A 16,917-nucleotide genomic window follows, 5' to 3' on the forward strand; every position below is an offset into this window, starting at 1 on the left:
AAGAGTGTGTGACACAGGCAGAGAGAGGGAGAATATCAGAGTTTTAATGTGTGTGTGTGTGTGTGTGTGTGTGTATATATATATTGTGTGTTAACCTGAGGGCTTCTTAAGTCTGAAATTTGTGTGTGTGTGTGTGTGTGTGTGTGTGTGTGTGCGCGCGTGCGTTGGGAGAGGCAGTTATAAGTCAGTGGCCATGACATTAGCCTTGCTGGTGGCTTTGACCGTGCCTTTGCTCTCCACAGCCCTCGCTGTCACAAAGGTGTGTGTTCTCACCTACTAATTAAGGCAGTACAAGAAAATATCTTCTGTTCTGAAATGTCTTCATCCATCTGGCCCTCATTCTGTGCTTCAGTTTAATTTCTTGCTTTAGCAGAAGGGTGGGATCTAATTATATCACTTGGTTGTGTTTTAATTTCAACTTTTTGTCATCAGGTGTGTTTTAATTCTACCCGGCCTGAAAGGTGATTTCTGAGGTTTACCAAAATATACATTTAATAAGTGTGCGCATTTACACACACCCAGCAGATCTGATCGTTATCTTCTAACCTGCATAAAAAAAAAAAAAATGGCGCTCCAGCTGATGCACGCACTTAGGTGCATTTGGTGCCTCCTGTCAATCAAAAACGGGGCCACATCGGATGGAAAAGGGTCACGTCTCGACGTAAAACTTCCCTCTCTGGAGGTCATGCTTGCGCAGCCGACCATTTGTCATCATCCGCACAGTTATGAACTTCTCTGACTTGTTTTGAAAGTGCTCCAAACGTCCCTCACCCAGGGGGGGGGGGGGGGGGGGGGGGGAAGCAGCATGGGGCTTCAATGAGGGCTGCTTGCATGCGGAGTAGCCAGAGGGTTGGTATAAAGACAGCCAGCACTGATGACACAAAAAAAAAAAAAAATCCTAAAAAGTAGACAGAGATAAGTATTCTGTTCTCAGTTTCTGTATCCTGCACCTGAAAGCAATTTATTTAATTTCCCCTGACATTTACGATCATTGGTTAATGACATAAAAAGAAGGACCACAAACAAAGGAGGGAAGATGAAAAACACCATCTCAGTTTGGTGTGTGTGTGTGTGTGTGTGTGTGTGTGTGTGCACATGAGTAGTCCGGTACCTCAAAATAACAGAAGGAAATGTTGGGTAATGTAAAATAGAAGTCAGGCTGCTATCCCCCAAAAACACGAAGAAATAGGAGAAAGGACAAACCTCGCTTTTCAGCTGAAAAGTGGAACTGATGGACTTGTAACCTACACACACACACACACACACACACACACATCCATATTAACCCCAGCTCCAGCCCCCTCTGTGCAAAGGATGATGTCATGCTTTCTGAAAACATGGGGTGGGGTGGGGGTGGGGGGGCGTCAGAGGGTTTAGGGGGGGATTCCTTTGGTCCTTTCAAGTTTGCAGGGGGAGCCTTGGGCCACGGCAGGGTAGACAGTACGAGGGCAGGAGGCTCAACGCTGCCACCGACCCCCCTGATTCCACCCCACCCCAGCAAGCGGTCACATTAGGCACGCTCCGGCCACGCCATCAAAGGCCCGGCTCACAGCACTCACTCTCACACACACACACACACTTGCATCTTTACACACAAAAGCATGCATGCAAGCAGTTGCTTCTAAACTGCGTGTATGGACCCACAGACTGACACAAGTCAAATGAGCATGTTCACACTCGGCTGAAACAACGCGTGCCTAAAAATAACGGCACACATGCGCACGCGCGCGCGCACACACACACACACACACACACACACACACACTCGCATACCAACAGATCAAACACACACACACTTCAATCATGTTCGACCCCATCTATGCATGCACGCACGCACGCACGCACACACACACACACACACACACACACACCTCCCCACCCCCCCGGCTGTGTTATTGTTTTGAAAATATGATTGCGGTGACGGATGAGGTGGGGAGAGGAGAGGGCTCTGGCAGGGGCGAGTGGCAGGGCCCCTCTATTGTCCCCGACCAGTGTGAGTCTGTGTCCATAGCTATAGAAACTGGGGCCACACTGGGAAGGCATGCTTTCATCTCCACCACAGGCTCACCGCTGGCAATAAGGGGTCAAATAAATCCCCCTGGATGCTGTGTGTGTGTGTGTGTGTGTGTGTGTGTGTGTGTGTGTGTGTGTGTGTGTGTGTGTGTAGATGGGTTATAGTCACGCACGCAGGCGCGCGCGCACACACACACACACACACTCTCTGGTTTACCTGAGCTATGTCGCGTTCACAGTTAGAATCAAAGATTACAGGTAAAATTGACCCGCTCAGCAAAGGTAAACTATCTATTTAAAGGTGGAGTCTGTGATTCCTGAGATTGTTGATGTTTGAGCTCAACGGCCAAACATACACAAACCTCCGTTTAGTGCTGCTTCGGAAGCCCCCCCCCCCCCGTCCCTCCCCAAATTCATAGACACACATCGGCAAAGCAGCGACACCAATGACGGGGTTAGCGAGCCTGATTCTGAGCGGAAGCGGCCGTCTCCTCCTCACAGCTTCGACAAAACGAACATTACAATACAAAATGCCATCGGCTGCGGTGGCCGAAGGGAGGCCCCGTCGGTTTGTAGGAACGTTACCTCGCGTCGCATTTGAAATTTTGTTGTCATTAAAAGAAAAAAAAAAAAAAAGTTTCCGTTAAGAGTGAATACAACAATACGGCAACGAATGTAACTAACATTAGCTGGGTTCAGGGTTAGAAAACTACAGTTGCTGTGGCAACGCTGACATGTCGAGGGGACGAGATGGGTTTCCTGGAGGCAGCGCACCGGCTGCAGACGTCAACACATGAAAGTAAGCTGAACGTCTGAGGGCGATGGACTCAACAGTACAACCGTACCCTCGGGCGCCCGCTCGCTTGCTGGCAAGCTATCACCAACAATACTGTCCCGTCGCTTCTGCAAAACTTGGCAGGACATTTGCTCCACACCCATCAAGCAGAAGCAGAGCAATCCCGGCATCGGCCTTCACGCCTCCAGGCTCTCCACCGATGGAAAGGCCTCGCCGACGACAACACGACTCTGTTGCCTCTCCCCCGATCACAGGACTCAGCGTTACATGTTTGTCCCTAACTCCCCCCCCCCCCCTCCCTCCTCGTTCCCCGGGTTAGGAGCCGACGAAGCGAAGAAATCAAGTGACTTCCCGCGAAATGTCGCCGCCGCTCTGACGCCGCTCGGTCCTCCGGCGCAACGTCTGCCTGACATGAAAGAAACCCGCGTCTCACCACAACAGAGGCGGTCGAGGCCGCTCCGGGTAAATGTTCCCCGAGCCCGCGGCACGTGCAGCACAGGCTCACGACGTCGATCATTAGGATTCGCGACGCCTTGACGCATTCCAGACCCGCCGACTGCGCGCACTGAAACGCAACAACCGCGTACGCAAACAAGTACACGCGCGAATGCGCAGCGACGACTCTTTGAGCGCCGGCGACGTGCTCGACACGTGAAAAAAACAAAAAAAAAAAAAGAAAACACTCAAATACACAAACGGCAGGGCTTCGTGCCGGACACGCGTCCGTCGCGAGCTTCATCTTCGAGGCCTTGAGCCCTGCAATCCTTATAGATTGACCTCACTTATGCGTATGTAAATGCGTGTTTGTCTGTGTACCCCGCAGCCCGCGAAGATGTGAGAGCCGGACGGTTGGATCGAAGACCAAAATATTAGACAAACAGCGGGACGGGTAAAAAAAAAAAAAAAAAAAAAAAAAAGCATCTGGAGCAAACTGGATTCTTCGTCTCTCTAAGACATTAGCCTTAACGGCTAATGAATATTGAAATGATCAACACACACACACACACACACACACACACACACACACACATCAATATGATCAACTGTTGATACATGGATAAGTATGGCTTCACCGGACAGCCGGTTGTCCTGTTAACACCTGTGTGAGGTAGAGAGGAGAGGAGAGGAGAGGAGAGGAGAGGAGAGGAGGAGGTCAGCACCACCACCACATGCCACAGACAGACTGACGATACTTCTACTGGGCTCCATGCCGGGGACCTGGCTGTAATTACACCACACACACACACACACACACACACACACACACACACACACACACACACACACACACATTCATGCATGCACACACACTGTTAACAGACAGACGGCGAAAGGTGCCCGGCTCCTGGATTCTGTCTCGCACTCTCTGTCTCATTACAGTTTTATGTCCACAATGACATCCTCTATCACACCGAAGCAGGCTCAGAATTAAGTCTACAAGCAGTTCAAGCAAAGTAACACCGCACGGAAACTTGTGATGCATCAATTGCACATCGCCAATGTGACAGAAACGATGTGCAAAACAGCACAACTGTGACATGAATCCTCACGAGACTAATTGTCATCTTCCAAGCTAGCTTCAACTGTCCACGAGATTTTGGAAGAGATTTGCTCCCATTCGGCCCGACGCCACCAAAGCACTGGGTTCTGTTTCTTTTTACAGTCTCTGCCAATGTTTTTAAAATTCTTGCTTTGTATAATGTCTGCGCTAAACCACCATGGTATGGTTAAGGTCAGGCGACCTGGACCAACACTTGGTTAAGGTTGAGGAACGATCTTTTTTTTTTTCTTTTTTTAATAAAAAAAAGTCAAACGTTATGCAGATCTGTGATGGACTACAAATCACGTTTTAACACGCGAGTAGAACACAATGCTGTCCATCCCACTCTGACCTCTACACAAATATCTTCTGCTAAAGTCTTATTATGTCTTGTATACTGAGCTAATTCAGCCACGAGAGCTTTAAAGAGGTTGGGCACTGATGCTGAACAACAAGGCAATCACTGTATGCTTCAGTATTCAGGTTTCCCCAAAGGATCGAAGAGATATGGTGATTAACAGGGTGTCTTCATACTTTTGGTCATATGGTATATGTCAATAGTTAGAGTCAGGACTGCGCTTGCACAAATGTGGATTTCCAAAATGTTCTTTGTGAATGGTCACTTGTTGTCTCACTTCTCAACTAGCCAAATCCAATGTTAAGTAAGGTCAACAAGGTTATTGGCACAAACCACAATTGTGATCCTGTTTGGCTCTCAGACTGACACCAGCACAGATCTCTGGTATCAATAGCTCCTTGTTGATCTTCTTGGCGAGGCAGTTTGCCGTCTCTCTTCCTCTCACTCTCTCTCGCTCTCCCTCCCGCCATGGTCCCTCTGACTTGTGAAAGTTATTGGAGTGTAAATGCATTTAACAGCCTCTGTCTGCAGCTCCACGTATGGAGAGTGCTATCTGTTGTCTGCTTCCTGCTTCGTTTCTTACAGTATCTGTGCCAGCAGTTTAAGGTTCACACCGAAGTCAGAAAACGGTCTGCCAGAGCGCGTGAATTATTTTGATCATCCGAATGCAAAACTGCAACAGACTTGAAAGAGGAAAATGTAATTGAATGTTTTCAGTATTTAGACGATTTTAAAATCGACTCATTTTGCACTTATTTCTGTGCCGGTGACCCGTCATTGTAAACATGAGATTTTCAGCCTAAATTTGACATGACTGTCTAGACTTCATTACGTAGTTCTGTTGTTCAGCCTTGTAGAACTCTGTCAGTCATTTTAATTGCGCTGTCTGTAGCTGCTCCCTCACTAACATTTATTTCAGCAGGCGGTCAATTAAGAAGGGATTCTTATTTACAGTGACAGGTGGGTGGGAAAGGGTGTTCCCTTTTCTCACTGAGTTCCTAGTTAAAAAAAACAAACAAAAAAAAACAAACACCTGAATTCTTGATTGAGATACAAGCAGTTTGAGCTTGAGGTTTAAGGGAGCTTTATTGTTTGGCTGTCCCTTAACCGCAACACCATTTCATTTCTCATCGCTTCATTGCTCTCCTTCAGTCTTCATGTGTACCCCCCTCCCACCCCCACCTCAAGCCCAGTTCCATTTCCCTGGGGTGACAAGAGAAAGGCAGACGCTCCTGTTTACACATGGCTCCAGAGGCTTGTGGCTCCCGATTAGCAAACCAGTGTGAGTCAACATCTGGTACATCCCTTGGACAAACTATCTCTCTGAGCGCACACTCGGGCTGTTGTCAAACCCCGTCCCTTTCCGTCCGGTTCCCAAGCAGGCAGGCACCCCCCGGGCGGCAGTGCGCGCTCACACACCGGCGAGACATTTCCCAAAGCCTTCCCAGTCCTCCTGGCATCTCGGCAGGCCGTCACCCTCTTACCCTGCTGCGTGTTCCACAAACATGCCAGAGGGCCAAAGGGCAACGGGGAGGGGGGGGGCTGGCGCTGCCATTTGTCGACATGTCGGACTGGTGGGGGGGGTGACTCAGTTCGGGTTGTGACATCGATGCGGTCCATCATGCCTGTGCAACCTGCGGCGATTATTTGACTGCGTTCCATCCATGACAAGTCCGTTTTTAATGCGGTTTAACAAGCTGCCAGGCCTAAAGGTGCTATATGTGTGTGTGTGTTCATTGGCCAAGCACTGTTGAATTCATACTCCAAAACAAATAGGAGGCAGCATATTACCCACAAGTTCTACATACCCGGTGAAAGAATTACCTGATTTTCTAATTGCCACAATTATAACCGTTCAAGATTGTGAACGGTTAGAAACACATCCTCAAAAATATAGAGAGAATTTTACAACCTTTCAACATTGCCCCATCTCATAACAGTAAAGCCAAGTGATTGTAGTATAGTGAACCGATCGACAGTTTTTTTTTTTTTTTTTAGTCGATCCAGTCTTGGGTCCATACATTCTAACTTTACAATCATAAGTTATAAAATAAGAAACAGCCAACCACTGACTAATATCAGGGCAAGAATACTCAAAATTTGACCAAACTGCCAAAAGACAGCACCGTCTTATAGACCTCAGGTAAAGTTTGATATAACTTGCTTATCTCCATTTTTAGCGACACCACAGTAGCAAGACACCATGAGACAGTCAATGGCATTTGAAATGTTTTTCATACAGTTTGTGTGGTCATTAGCTGCAGTATACATTTTGTTTTGAAGTGTCCAAATGAGGTCAGTATGCCCGGTTTGTTTGCTACATTAAATTGACTCGGTTTGGTAGATAGCTAGATGATGAGATAATATAGCTAGAGACCTGTGGCAGTCGCCATCTTGGCTCCATAGAGGAAGGGGCGGGGGGGGGGGGGGGGGGGCGCACCGGCCCGGCGGGCGTGAAGGATTCTCAAATTGAGGCTCCGTGCGGAAGATGCAGCTGTTCCTGAACACCAGACCAAAGTGTTTCTTTTTCACTATTGCTGCTGGACAGTGGAATCAGTGTGTTTATTGAGTGTGTTAAACAGAGGGCATGAAAACATGTTCATTTCTGAGTAAAATAATTAAAGCTGCAAATACTTTGGCGGGTGATGTAGTCACATGCCGAGGTCATTTCCAGTCAGTGCAGAATGGCAGTGTGTGGATTGAAACAGCACTACCCTGTCAACATTCCTGCTCTACACAAGTAAGAGTCCTGACATGGAAGAGCACTATTTGCTCTGTGTTACGGGAAGTATGTCATTTGGAACACAGCACCAGACATTGCATCAAAACTGTTCATTTATCTCATTCTGTTGATAGTTTTAATTACTTTTTTTTTTTTAGGGTTTTTAACTCAAATACTGACGTATCTCTTAAACAGGGCCACCTCACTCTGAATCCTGTCACAGACCAATGAAGATGCCATCGTAGAATTTCCCTCCCTTTGTTTTTGTTACACAGTGCCAGTCTATGAAATTATCTTGGCTCTAGACTCAACAGAACACACATGCTGAGGAGAGCGTCGGGCAAGGGAACATCTGTTGTGGTCAGTGGCTGTGGGCAAACTGCTTCATTTCGACAAGATGGCCTGCGGCAACACAATGGCTTAGTGGTCGGGAGAACGAACGAGTTGCCAGTTACTTGTGGTCGGGGTTTACCTAAGTTGGACAGAGCTTCTGAAAGACATGTGGTCACATTTTACATCAAATTACTTTTTAGTTAGTGATAAAAAGGGGTAATGACATTGTCTTGACACAATTGTGTTTCAAAATTTGATCTGGAGTTTTAAGCAACCAAATTGTTTTAGTCTGAAGTCTTTATTCCATTGTAGTTACTTTTCCATTTCTCTTTCTGTGTAAACCAAGAGCACGGTAAGTTATTTCATAACAACAAGCATGCGGAGTGTGATTTATGCAGCATGCCAACGATGATTTCACTGATGAGAAAGTAGATTACAGTGACAGATTAAATCTTTAGGAGTCGCGAATAGTGGAAACACATGACTTAACTGTCCAAACAAGCTGTGATACTGTATGTTCCATTATCACAGCTTTCATATATTTGCCGTGGTGGCATCCGTTCAAACACCACTTGCCATCATCAACCAGCCAAGTCTGTCCAGGGGAATGTGAAGCGCTGGTCAGCATGGCTGTCTGAAGACGTTTGTGTTTTAGTGTGTAAAGCTCAGGCCTTTAGGTCTTAACATTACTTGTATGCCTTTTTCTTTCCCCCTCCCTCTCTGCATTTCTCTCTCTGTCTTGTTCTATCTGCCTCTCTTCCTCTCTTGGCTGTTGTGCCACTGTGGAGAAGGCAACAGTGACCCTATTGTGAATGGTGGGAATTGGGCAGCAGGCCAATGATGTCATCCTGCCATAGGGAAGACCAGGGGGAACGCCCTCCTGGCGTTTGGAATGCACTGTTTTTTCCTGTTGTTTTCCGGAAGGTGGTGATCAATTTAATTCCACCATTCTGGGGGGGCCAAGGAGGGAAGATGGGGTGTGGGGCTGGAGAGGTGGTGGGAAGGGGGGGAGGAGGGGGGGCACAAGGAGGATATGTAGAAAGAGGATGGGGCACTCTTTTGGTCTTCCAAAAGAGGATGTAACGCATAAAAATAAAGAAGAAGCCCATGGGATGCTTTGAGCTGTTGAGATCCTCTTTTTATTTTATCTTTATAAAGAGATGTGAATAAAGGTAATCACCCTGGAATTTCGCGAGGTTACCCCAACCTCCCCAATTAGAAGTTGCCAGGCTTCATTACAAAAGAATAGTGATTCATGAGGAAAGAGGGGGAATGGCTTACGGAAACTAACAATCCCTAGATCCAAGTAACCCCACTAACCCAAAGTACAAGCAAACACAGACACACACCACATTCATACCTTTTACACTGCTCAAATGTCGCCACTTTGCAAAGTACTTCAGTACCAGTTCAAGAGAACGTCTTTCAAAGTTGAATGAGTGACAGTAAACGTTTCATTGATCATATTTAAAACCTATTTCTTGATTATTACAGCTTGCCAGCCATCCTAGCAGCAGCATGAATCTAGACATGAAGGTGTTGCTCGGTCTGAGTCAGTTGGTCTGTTGGACAACCACGTTGGTCCAAACCAAACCATCAACAGCTACTGCATCTTTATCTTATTGTTTTGGCTGTCATTTCTGTCAATAATAATAATAATAATAATAATAATACATTGAGCCAAGTCATTGTTGGGATCTGGTAGGTCAGATGAGTCCAAACAAACAAGTGGTCAAACAAACCTACAGCTTGAAAACAAGCCAACAGTTTAATCCGACTATATAAAGCACTTTGTTTTTTCTTCTTTTGGACCCAGTATTGATCCCCTTGGGAAAATTGTTGGTCTGCACAAACTAGGAGGAGTTGGCAGGCACACATTACTAACAACTCCAATTCTTTTGCCAGTGCCGTGGTCAGGGTTACTGACACTACATGTCTTTGATAGTTTGGAGGAACCGAGAGCACCTGGCAGAAACCCACGCAAACACTGGGAGGACAAAACTCCACAGAGAAAAGAGCTGGAATGGCTGGGGAGGGGGGGGCGAGGGTTGAACTCAGGATCTTCTGGATGAGAAGCAACAGTTCTGACCACTGACCCACCGTGCAGGTTACATTTTAAACAACAGGACTGAGTCTAAGGCGGTCCGAAGTTGAACCAAAAAAGACAGTTTGGTTATGGGCCGTTTATTATTTTCAGAATAAACTCACTGCTTCTTTTAAGGAATGTCACTGCAGTCCAAGATCTCAGGAAACATTTGTGAGTACAGGAACAGTATTCTGTTACTATACAAATAGTCATCTAACCTACAAAAATATGACCCAATTTGTTTCTAACCATAATTATTCTGAGTCAGGTAAGAGTACTTCTAGTCAAGTAGAAAATATTAAGAATCTTTCAGCCACTAGTCACTGCAGGTGCTTCGCTACACAAGGTCTTCATAACAGGTAAACTCAAGTATTGAACTGTAACGAGTGACTGGACACGTAGAAAATCGAAAGCAAAACATTTATTTTCAGGGTGTGTGTGCCACAGTTATGTTTTCTGGCTTTGCTCGAGTTCAAAGTGGGTGCCACCATCACCGCACAAAGCCAATGAGCTGTCTCCGATCCGATCACTATTAATCGCAGCTTTTGATCACGCATCGAGCAGCATTTTCTCCATCACGACTGGAATGCCGTAATAAAAACAAAGGGTGCGGGGCCCTGCTCAGATTGACTTCAGATTGAACAACAGCGTGGTACGCCGCTCCCTCAATAACTAGGACAAGCTATATGCTCGGTGCTGCTTTCTTTCCTTCTCTTCGAGGAAGGGGGGTGGGGGGGGGGATATCACTTTGATGCTGTTTACTGGGTATTTTGCAAAAATAACTTTATGATGAATTTTAGGGGAGAGGAAAAAAAATGTAGAAGGGGGGGCTTCAAAAGTAGTGTTAACGGGAGACAGATTTTTGACATGCTTCCCGAGCCATCTGCTTTGGGTTAAGGCTCGGAGACAGAGTCAAATATGGGGGAGAGTGAAGAGGGGAGTAAGACTGGAGAAGATGGCAAGGCAGCAGGGAATAAAGGGAATGCAATATTGACAAGCAATTGGGGAAAACTATTTATTTGAATTGTGAGCATTTTTGTTTTGAATTGTTCCAGGCATGGGATGTATTGTATGTCCACACGAGGCAAGAGATAGCCGTCTTACCAATCCAAAGATATATTAAGTTGTTCGTGTTCATGCAGCTATTACAACAAAAATATCTAGACTTGGCTATCGTGCTGGATTTTATAATAGAAACAAATATGCTGTGGTTCCAATCTCAGGATTACTGGAAATACGGAGTTAAAAATATAGCTCACAAAACAAAACTGTTCAGGCTCCGGTTGGTCCTCACATTTGTCAGCCTGCCAAAGATCCAACAGAGTCGGTTCTGCTGGAGACGCCACAACACAAAACTAATTATGAGACGTGCTCCAGGTTGAAGGGAGGACGGCTCGGGGATTTCAGAGCGGTACTAAGCTATTTCCGAGTAGCAAACGCACCGTGCCAAATTCTTCAACTTTCCTTATCTTCTGACCTTAACGGTGTAAGATATGAAGTTCAAAAACAATGCTGAGTTTAGTTGGTCCGGCTCCAATTGGTAGAGGTTGTTTTTCTTTTTTGTCTTAGTTCCTGAGTCTCTCGTGTTTAGTCTTCCCTCTCCTCCCCAAACTGTCCGTCTCCATCCACCCCTCTGTGCCATTCTACCAGTCCCCAGTGGGCACAGTCAGCCAGTCTGGCCAGGCTTGCCCCTTGCTGTGCCCCCGCACTGGATAAGCTCCTGTCTGGACCTTGGGTAGAGGCATTTGTATAGAGCTGTGGGGGTGTCAGTGTGTGTATGTGTTTGCATGTGTTACGTGTGGGTGTGTATGTGTGTATAGCATTCATAGCAGAGGAGGAGAAGGGGGTCCTATCTGTGCCTAAGGGCTGCCCTCCACGCCCCCCCTCCAGCGCACCCTCACATGCGCCCTATTGAGACCTAAGGGAGCGTGAACAATCACTGCAAAACCAAAGAGCTAAGTCCCCTTGTTATACAAGCCCAATTTTCAGCACCAGTCCCACCTCTCTCCTCCGTGGTGCGTCCCACCCCCGGCCCAGCACCCCAGCCCCACTAGTCAGAGGTTGACTGGCTTCGTTAAAGCGAGCCGGGGTCCTTTAATGTCGTTATTTAATTAGCCATTCCACAGCAAACTGCCATCCGGCACCACCACGGCCGCCAACCCCCCTCCTCTCCTCCCTCTTCTTTTTGCTGAAACCGCCACCATCTTCATCACCACCTTCTCTGCCTTGTCCCCCCACTTACACATCACCACCACCACCACCACCACCCTTCCCCACTGTGTTCACCGGTCCCCTCCTCTCTCCTCTCCTTGTCTTTATCTCCAATAATTAGCCAGGAGATGATGGGGGTGGACTGATTGCTGGGCTGCTCGAGTATTAGTGCTTGAGACTATAGGAGGAAGGGAAGTGCTTGTCCCTGCATGGGGTTTCTTTCTCAGTCCACCACCCCAAAGACCTGCGGACGAGGACAATGGAAACGGCCAGTTCTACAGTAGCCAGCTCAGCCTTACTGTCCCCGCTGCCCACTGAGTCCTGTCTACACTGGCATCCTAATCATTAACCACATTATGACTTTGCGTCTGCATGCATGTTGGAGGGGTCGTCAGGGATTCAGGAGGCAGAAGACGGCTGTCAGCTCTTTCCACGTGGTTAATGGAGTTAAGTTTGAGAGTGAATTCTCTTAATTGTGAGAAAATAGAGCATTTCTTCTGATAAAAGTTATTCCATCCTTCAATAGAAGTTAGTTTTCATGGTACACTCATATTGAGGATGATTCAGGTTAATTACTTTATTTTTGGCATCATGCCCCCCCCACCCCGACACTGTCTTTTAGCTGTTTGATCACAAAGCTCGTGAGCAGTAACTATGAGTGAACATTCCTTCCTCATGCACTCAAACATGAGTAGTCAAACAATGAGGGAGGGAGTCTGGGGAGCCGCTGGCTTTACGTCCACACCGTGCTGGATCTACGCCCTCTAGTGACCGCTACAAAAGACAAGCACAATGACAACCTATTCAAACTGCACAGGATAAATACAGCCACCAAGAGTCAAGGTAAAACTCATTTAGGCGAAGTTAAACTACCTTTTTGTGCTGATTTGAATTATATAACGAGTAGCCTGTAACTATTTTTGATTTTTCTTTTAGTTTTTTTTTTTAAAAACTGTAAGAGTTGGTCAAACCGCAGGTCACCTTCACCACCATCTGCTTGAAGTAAAAAGACAGTATTTTAATATCAACTCAAGTTGGTGCAGGCTGAACAAAATGTTTAAATACTTCAATATGATACTCTTGAATTTAACTTGTCTGGATGATTTTCAAGTTTCACTATAGGAGGATCAACATGGTTCAAGCAAAAAGGAAAAAGTTCAGCATGGCTGCTGATTTTCTCATAATGACTGCTTAGCATGGGAAAGGTACCGCTTAGTTATCCATGACCATTTATAGCCCTTAATTATGCGCCTATTTTGTGACCCCTGAGTTCAACGGGCCAATTCCTGTGTAGACCCAAATCCCGATGAACAAAGGTGGAATGTGATGCCCCTTTTCCGCAGACGAGCTACCAAACGTTTCCCATCAATTTCATGGGAAAGTTCAAGCCAAGGAAACTCTTAAAACGCTTCAGCGGAATATTGACAGCGCATTGAACCTATTAGTGCATCCCAGACGCGCTGCGGATGAAAGTCGCAAAAGAGAGCATTTGCCATCACAATTAAAGTCTGTGGGAGAAAGAAATTCGCTTCTATGCACAGCGCTACTCATGTCGTGGAATATTACTTTCTAATACGGCATAAAATACGGCTTTAGGACCCAGTTGATCCTTGTCATTGTGGCTGATATTTTCCACGTTGTGAGGGGAGGGGGTAGCCCGGGTGGGTGGGTGGGGGGGGGCTGTCAATCATAGTGAAAGTGGCCGGGGTGGGCAGGCCCCTCTGACACTTTGTACCGTCGGAGGGGGATATTTAACTTGGGACTGAGCACCACTCGCTACAGACACACTCACACACAGTGTGCCTAAGCAAAGAAATGCTCCAGCGCCAAGTCTCTCAGACTCCTGAAGTAGGAGCGACTCAGTAGGAGCTTCTGTAGCAGTTATCAAAGGAGGAGAGACGCTCCCTCAGGAATTGACCGCTTGCACCGACCGGGCAAAAACGCTCCAGATTATGGACCGTCTCGTCATGCAGCGACTCTGCGATCTGGAGCTTTTCTGAGAGGATTCAGCGATGCCACACTGCGAGGAACTCTGAACTCACAGCGTTTACTGGCTTTCTGCAGTTTGCATTTGATATGCACTGACACTGCAAATTGCCGTAAAGCCTCTTTTCACCGTTTTTTTTTTTTTTTTTTTCTCTTATTACATGCACAGCCAAGAGTTCAGTGGGGATATTACAACCTGAGACTTTTATGTAAAATAAAACTGCTCTGTGCTTTTGGAACATCCTCTGGAAAGATAAATGGCTGTTATTTCATAAACTGAGATTTTTATCCCAAGGCTCCTCTTAAGTTTTTTTGGACATTTTCAGGAAAAGTGCACATATCGACGGCTGGAATACAAGAGGACTGCCTTGCACACTGTTTTTCCACAGTCCATGGACTGTGCGCCCTGGGGACCTTGTCAAATCTGAGAGCGTCAGGCGACGTTAAGAGAAACCACGTTTATAAAAGCCGTGCGTAAAAATAACATTGGCCAAGGCAGCCCTCATTGCCGGGCGCGTGACATTTAAAACTTGGTGAAGTACTCTTTTGTGCGCCCTTCTCTCTCGGGACGCTCCGGATCTATTCTGTCTCTTTAGAAAACACTTCATTCCATGCAGCTCTCGCCTCGGCCGCTGTCATCCAGTGTAGACAGTTCGTCGTGGCTTCGAGTCCCCGGGGTAACCATGACAACCGAAAGAAACCCAAAGTGAATCCAAGGAGCGGGGTGAGGCAGGAGAGAGAGAGAGAGAGAGAGAGAGAGAGAGAGCGTGAATAGGCTAGAGTTTTTCCCCATTTTGTTTTGCGCTTCTTTTTTTGTTGTTGTTGTTGTTTAGACTTAACGCTTTCTGTAAAGCAGGGGCACCGCTTCGCGCCGCAGAGTTGCATCGGCGGGCAAATTGCAAAGTTGAAGGAGCCCTAAAAAGCAAAGCACTCCGCTCCATGTCATTCAAACCCGCCGTGGTCTATTAAAAGTATCGCCTTGCTGGTGACTGAACTTCTACTATTTATGAAGCCCCGGGCAGGTCACTGCAGAGAACACAGCAACCGGGAAAAGAACTGAATATTATTCACGTGAGAAGAGCCGGTGCGCAGAACAGGAGGAATAATGGGCCTCTCACAAACGCTTCTCGTTTACGTGCTGCTGTGCGTTCACCTTGGAGTTTCCCAGCATTACCTACGCCTCCGTCCATCGCCCAGTGATCACCTCCCCGTGCCTGACCTGAAGGAGGACCCCGACCCGGAGTACGACCCCCGGGAGCAGGACTTGGCCGAGAGGACTCTGAGGAAAAAGCTCGGCAGTAACTTTGACCCCAACTTCATGTCCATCAGCTCGCCCATGCTGGTGAACCTTTCCGCGCCAGACAACCAGGTGAAGCCGCAGGGGCCCATGCCCAACGAGATTAAAAAGCTGGACCTCACAGAGACCCCCTATGGAAAGCGGGTAAAAGTGGGCAAGAAAGCCCGTAGGAAATTTCTGCAGTGGCTGTGGACCTATACGCACTGCCCCGTGGTGTACACCTGGAAGGATTTGGGCGTGAGGTTCTGGCCACGTTACATCAAGGAGGGGAACTGTTTCTCTGAGCGCTCGTGCTCCTTCCCCGAGGGGATGTCTTGCAAACCCGTCAAGTCAATCAACAAGATTTTCCTCCGGTGGTATTGTCAAGGCTTTCTAAGACAGAAATACTGTACGTGGATACAGGTGCAATACCCAATCATCTCAGAGTGCAAGTGCTCGTGCTGATCTTCTCTAAGGAAGTAGTGGTGGTCGACGGGGGGAGTGGACTGGAAATACGGTTTCTATTGCACTGTTAACTCTCTACAGAGGTGGGCACCATAGCAAATCTATTTTTTTATATAGCATTTTAAGTGAAATACCAACATTGTACATATTTAAGAAAAATGCAGCTATTTTTTCTAATTGAACCAGGACCATATTTTATTCTCAACCCTGAAACGTTGGTTTTTTTGGGGGGAACAGGAGCACTTCAGATGGAAGAGCTTTTTTTTGATATTTTTTATGAGACATTGAAGATGGAACGCATATGCTACACTTCTCCAAGAGGTGAACTCTTTTTTTTTTTTTTTTTTCTCAACTGAACATTGATGCTGACTGTTATTTCACTGCAATGCTGCCTAGAGTTTTTGTATAATATTAATATCAATAATAATTAAATTGTAAAAAAAAAGAAGTTGAGGTTAAAGATATATATAAAGGCGTGAACTCAGCTTTTTTTGGAATACATAGTATTGTAGGAATAAACAAATCTGTACGTTTTATTTATTATTTTAACGATTTGTGAGTATAGAGCATAAGGAAAGAGAATAGCAGAGTATACCAGAAAAAAATATGGGAGATGTCTACTTGAATATTTCTAAAAATGACAAAAAAATAAATAAATGAATAAAAAACATATCAGTGTACATGTTATGGTTACACGTTTTAGCAATAAAGTCTATCTTTTCAACATGTATTAGTGTCAAGCCATGTTGCTTACAACGAGTGTCTATATCCAGGGGGGCGTGTACACTGTAAAAAATATCATCTGAACATGTCTCATAAAATCTTTCCTCGCTACGGGAAGAGCTGAGTGCGTTTCACTGGTTTCTAAGTGTATTTAATTTAAAGGGATTTTCTCTAGAGACGTCTCAAAGTAATCATTTCATCCAGAAACACTTTTCAAATCACTATTCTAAAATTGGAAACACGTGAAACTGAAGCCACGTTATATGAAAAATAAGTTAAGACGATGGCTGACTCGTTTTTTTGCAGCGTGGACGCTCGGACTCCGAAGTGGAGTGGAGTTACTAACTGCACTAAGTCCAACTTTCAGTGGCTCTGTGTGGACTGCCTGACGCTCCACGCCGTCACAGT

The 16,917-nt window shown here is 46.3% G+C and overlaps 1 protein-coding gene across 1 annotated transcript; it reads left to right on the forward strand.

Moving 5' to 3' along the window:
• The first annotated feature begins 13,829 nt into the window (after window positions 1-13,829).
• Window positions 13,830-16,514, forward strand: nog2 (noggin 2). The gene has a single exon (XM_069155755.1). The coding sequence runs from the start codon at window positions 15,151-15,153 to the stop codon at window positions 15,784-15,786; it is 636 nt and encodes a 211-aa protein (XP_069011856.1). The 5' UTR covers window positions 13,830-15,150; the 3' UTR covers window positions 15,787-16,514.
• The last annotated feature ends 403 nt before the right edge of the window (window positions 16,515-16,917 follow it).

Source organism: Embiotoca jacksoni, unplaced genomic scaffold (assembly GCF_022577435.1).
Source record: "Embiotoca jacksoni isolate LCO1_2020_lvr unplaced genomic scaffold, fEmbJac1.0.p SCAF_20, whole genome shotgun sequence".
Lineage (NCBI taxonomy): Eukaryota > Metazoa > Chordata > Actinopteri > Embiotocidae > Embiotoca > Embiotoca jacksoni.